At 42.5% G+C, this 5,000-nt stretch overlaps 2 protein-coding genes across 3 annotated transcripts in view; one reads left to right on the forward strand and one right to left on the reverse strand.

The window, feature by feature from the left end:
* The window catches only part of LOC129352695 (vitamin K-dependent protein C-like), a 7,643-nt gene extending 5,128 nt beyond the window's left edge, over nt 1-2,515 (forward strand). Inside the window, 3 exon segments of the mRNA XM_055021809.1 lie at nt 108-226; nt 1,043-1,160; nt 1,856-2,515. Coding sequence (XP_054877784.1) covers nt 108-226; nt 1,043-1,160; nt 1,856-2,424 — 806 coding nt within the window. The 3' untranslated portion in view covers nt 2,425-2,515.
* Nucleotides 2,516-3,915: 1,400 nt separating this feature from the next.
* The window catches only part of LOC129352720 (dual specificity phosphatase 28-like), a 2,719-nt gene continuing 1,634 nt past the window's right edge, over nt 3,916-5,000 (reverse strand). For both annotated transcript variants that reach the window (XM_055021834.1, XM_055021833.1), the window contains exon 3: nt 3,916-4,031. In XM_055021834.1, coding sequence (XP_054877809.1) covers nt 3,930-4,031 — 102 coding nt within the window. In that variant the 3' untranslated portion in view covers nt 3,916-3,929. The remainder of the gene's footprint in view (nt 4,032-5,000) is intronic.

Genomic DNA, 5,000 nt, shown 5'->3' on the forward strand with positions numbered 1-5,000 from the left:
ACGAATGCAGCATTTTAACTGAACAAAGCCATAGAGACGAAGCATGAACTGGCCTGGATTCCTGCTAACATGCTAACATGCTAACTGGTTTCCTGCTGGTGCTGCAGGTGCCTCGTCTTGTGGTCAGATTCTGATCAGCAGGTCGGAGTACAGCGAGCCGGTGGACGGCCTGCTGCCCTGGACGATCGGAGGGGAGGTGGGCAAGAAGGGCGAGAGTCCCTGGCAGGTAACTGGGAACCAGTATGACTTCCACAGGGAAACACTCAGCAGACACTTCACCTTTAACCAGAATGTGAAAAAAGAGATTTTACTTCAGGTTTTTATCGTTCTACCTCAAACATGAAACCATCAGATTAATAACTCATTCTCAGCCCTGGAGTGGAAAATCTGCTGATTTTAGAGCCTCGTATTTTGAAGGCCTGATCTTCCAGCAGACCACAGGAACTGGTCTGCTGGATCTCTGCAGCTCCACATCAACACGTCATCGTCTGCAGAAATGAGAGGAACCCAAACCTGTCCAAACTGAGCTTTGACTTTAGTTACTGGACAAACTGAAACCGGATGGCTTTGCTCCACTGGAAGGGATTACATGTATGACATTGAAGAGAACCAAGAAAGTCTCAATGGAGACATTATGTCTCAGGAATGTTTCACTGCAGGAAACATTCCTGAACTTAAAACGGGTTTTCAGGATCGGTGGAGCAGAACCTCCACTGAAGCTCCGCCCATCGTTACAGACGATGATGAAGACGGAGCTGAATGCGATGAAGAGTTCAAATCATTCTGATTGGCAAACAAACAGAAAATGATTTCAAACAGGTAATGTTTTAGTCAGATTGAGTAAAGGTCAAACTGTTAACACTGAGCTCTTATTTTGGATTCATTTAAAAAACACAGATATTGGGTTTGCTGTAACTTTGCTCAGTTACCAACAAACAATCTGCAAATTGACGTCAGATTTGGTTCAAGATGAACTAATGAAAGTAATGAGAGCTGCATGTTTCAGCAGTGTGTTAATATTTCATGCATTTTTGCCGTCCAGGTTCTGGTGCTGAATGCCAGGGGCAGTTTTCACTGCGGAGGGGTTCTGATCGATGAGAACTGGGTCCTGACTGCTGCACACTGCCTTGAAGACAGCTTCAGGTTCAGCGTACGGCTGGGTGAGCGCGCCGTCTGCAGACACAAAATGATACTGGAGTATTTGTTTTTTTCATCTTTTATTCACAGCGCAGCAGGTTTCATATTTCATTTCATCCTTTCATCAACTTGGGAAACTTGAGTCATGTAGCAGAAACTGAAAACGTTGAGCTGCTGCTTCTGCTGTCTTGGTATTGAAGATCTGGTTCTATAGATCTACATCTATTAGTGCATGAACACTGAGATCAGTGGTGTGGACTCAGTGTTCTGCTGAGTCATGACTGGGGATGACTCAGCATCCTGTGGTTTCATTATTGTTATTTTTCATATTTAAGTGTCTATCTGGGCCTTAAACTTGAATGATCTATGAATGATCCAGAGTGATCAGATGAGGATGAAGAGAGTAAAACAAGCAGCAAGCAAAGACATAAATGGCAAAAGTTTCACTTTCAGTTTCAAGCATTTGTCATCCTGAAGTGAGTAAAGCCTCAGTAAAGCATAGAGAGTCATTGAGCTGAAGTTGTGGCGGTTCTGGTCCAGGAGTGGATAAATAGAAATGTTTCCAACCTCTGCCTGATTTATCAGACAATAAATCTCTGATTCTCCAGGTTTAGATCTGCAGCTCGGCATTGTGGGAGAGGCAGTTTCTCTTTCACAATAATGTGACAGCAGTGTTAAAAATGTAGCAGCTTATCATGACCTTGACCTTTTCACTCAGGTGACTACGAGCGAACGAGAAATGAAGGCACCGAGGTTTTGCTTAGAGTCGCAAAAACCTTCAAACATCCCAAGTACAACTCCAGGACGGTGGACAACGACATCGCCCTGATGCGCCTGCAGTCGCCCGCCCCGTTCTCCAAATACATCGTCCCCGCCTGCTTACCTGGCCGCGCCTTGGCCGAGAAGGTGCTGCACCTGAACGGCACCACCACTGTGGTGACAGGCTGGGGTAAAAACGACAGCGGGAAGCACAGCTCGGCGCTCAACGTCATCAAAATCCCGCTGGTTAATCACAGCTTTTGCGTGCAGCAGATGTTTCCCCATGAAATCACCAACAACGTCCTCTGTGCCGGGATCCTGGGTCAGAAGATCGATGCCTGCGAGGGCGACAGCGGGGGGCCGATGGTCACTCTGTACCGGGACACCTGGTTCCTGGTGGGCCTGGTGTCCTGGGGCGAGCGCTGCGGCATGGTGGACAAGCTGGGCATCTACACCAAGGTGTCCAACTACAACGAGTGGATTGCTCAAGTACAGGAGGAATGGAACCGAGGACATCATCCTCAGTAAGAGCAACCCGCCTGCTCCGTCAAACCACAGCATCCACTCAGAGCATCAGCGCTGGTGGAAAACGTTTTGTTAAATAAACCTGGTAACTCGAGAGAGTGTGTCTGTTTAATCACCACTGACCTTCGTACTGCAGGTCAATAACCAGACATGTTGAGCTTTCCTCAACCCGACTCTTCAGAAGCATCTGGACGTGTTCCATCTCTTCATCTACCGTCCAAAATAAATGGAAAACCGAGATGTTTTAACGCAGATTATTTGGGTCTCATCTCTCAGACCCACTGGACACATTTAACATCTTTGGGGAAAATAATTCAGCTTTGAAATGAACTGAATTAGATAAATAAAGTGACAACAGTTTGGTCTTCCCACGCTCTCCTGGGAGCCGTTTATCATTTTAGTGTGAAAACAAACATTAAATGTGATCATCATCATCATCATCATCATCATCATCATCACTACAACAAGCAACAAACTATAAAATGATTACAGTGATCAGCTCACAATGCAGAACTGTTTATTATATTCCTCTAGTTAAAACTCAGTTTCTTAAAGGGACAGTCAGGTAATAAATTCACTTGAGGCATTTACTAAAATGTTCTGAACACAGTTTGAAGGAGATATGATGGTAAATTCAATCTGAGTAAAGATGGACCTGAGATACAGAACATCAGCGTCAGAACGAACATTAATATCACCAGAATATGAACTTTAATAAACTCAGCGAGTTTATTAAACCTCGTCCACATTTAAACAACTTCTGACTAGTTACAACAGTTACAACCTTCATATTTTAACACCATGGAGTTCTGCTGACCTGAGATTTTATTCATTATAATACTGGAACCGGATGCTGACTCAGCAAAACATTTCTCTCTAAAACGATCCTCTAGTCGCCTGGATTTAAATTTGTGCTTTTGATTAAATGTTTGAAAAACAGAAACAAGTTTCAGGTCAAATATTTGAACCAGTTCAAGACGTCAAAAAAACACTTTTTATTTAGACTTGAGAAAATGGATTTATTGCTTTTTCCTTTGATAAAACAAAAGGTATTAAATGGTTTTTAATTAAGAGCAGAAATAAATGAAGTTTGTCATTTAAATCTTTTGATTTAAATTTCATTTCAATAATAAATTATTGAACTCTTTGAAATCCAATTTGCTGATTCGTCAAAACTTCACTTTCACATTCAGTCACTTTTCACTCCGATCATTAAATCAGTAAATAAATAAAATTCTTAACAGATTGTTTTACTTGTTTTTTATGGGTTTAGTTTTCTAAAGTTGAAACTCTGAATGTTATAATGTTCTCCACATATTTTACTTTATACAATTTAAACACTATTTATGTATTTCTGAGTCACTATTAACTGTTAATGTTTCTACTTCCTCAATATTTACTCTCAACTCTAATCTCTTAGTTTAGTGACTGATGGTTGTTTGATTTCAGTGTTTTGTTCCAGTTTGCCTCAAACTACAATCTAACACTTTCAGTTTTCAGCAGCTTCATCAGGACGCTCCCCTCCTCTTCCTCAGCTCCTCCTCGTATCGCTGCAGCTGAGACATGAAGCCGGGGTTCGGATCCACGACGTGCCGCGCCGTCTTCACCCTCTGGGAGGAAACGACAACAATCAGAACCGAGGTTCTGTCCGGCCGCCGGATCCGGTTCCAAACCGACCCGGTTCCAAACAGACCCGGTTCCAGACCGACCCGGTTCCAAACAGACCCGGTTCCAGACCGACCCGGTTCCAAACAGACCCGGTTCCAGACCGACCCGGTTCCAGACCGACCCGGTTCCAAACAGACCCGGTGCCAAACCGACCCGGTTCCAAACCGACCCGGTTCCAGACGGCTGAAGGACGATGCTGCCCTCTGCTGTCGGTTCAGATAAATCACTGATCTAAAATAAACACTTTAAACTGCAGGAGCAGGAAAATGTTTCACTGAAACGTTTTATTCAGTGAAACGTTGGTTGTTTTTCTCAACTAAAATTATTTTAGTTGAGAAAAACAACTAAAACTGAACAGAATGAAGAAATATAACCAAAAAGAGGCAGAGAGGTTTCTGCTCCAATCAGATCAATATGGAAGTTCACAAATCAAATCAAACAGGAATAGAAATAGCCTCTATTGTCCCAAAGAGGAGAAATTCATCTTTAGCAGCAGCATCAGATATAAATGCAGCAGCATAATTAAAGTTATTCAGGTTTTTATTTTACTGTTTTATATTTTTTCTGATTTCTTTGCATCACCTCAGTTATTCTTTCTTTATTAATGTAATTATTGATCAATCATTTTAACGCTCTTCCGCTTTAAATATTAAAAAGTGAAATGATCCAAGACTGTTATTGTAATAAACTGATAAACTGGAGATCAGCAGATTATTAAATATTCCTCATTTAATCCTGATGGTTGAGTCGGATGAGCTCCTTCCCATCACCCTAATCTTTAGTTTCCTTCATAAATTCAGAGTATCAACGCTGCTTCATCAGAATGAAACAGAAACATCACTGGGTTCAAAGTGACCTTTGAACCCAGTGACCTCTGACCCCAGTGACCTCTGAACCCAGTGACCTCTGAC

The sequence above is a fragment of the Poeciliopsis prolifica genome, unplaced genomic scaffold (assembly GCF_027474105.1).
Source record: "Poeciliopsis prolifica strain line A6 unplaced genomic scaffold, Auburn_PproV2 SCAFFOLD079, whole genome shotgun sequence".
Classification (NCBI taxonomy): Eukaryota; Metazoa; Chordata; class Actinopteri; order Cyprinodontiformes; family Poeciliidae; genus Poeciliopsis; species Poeciliopsis prolifica.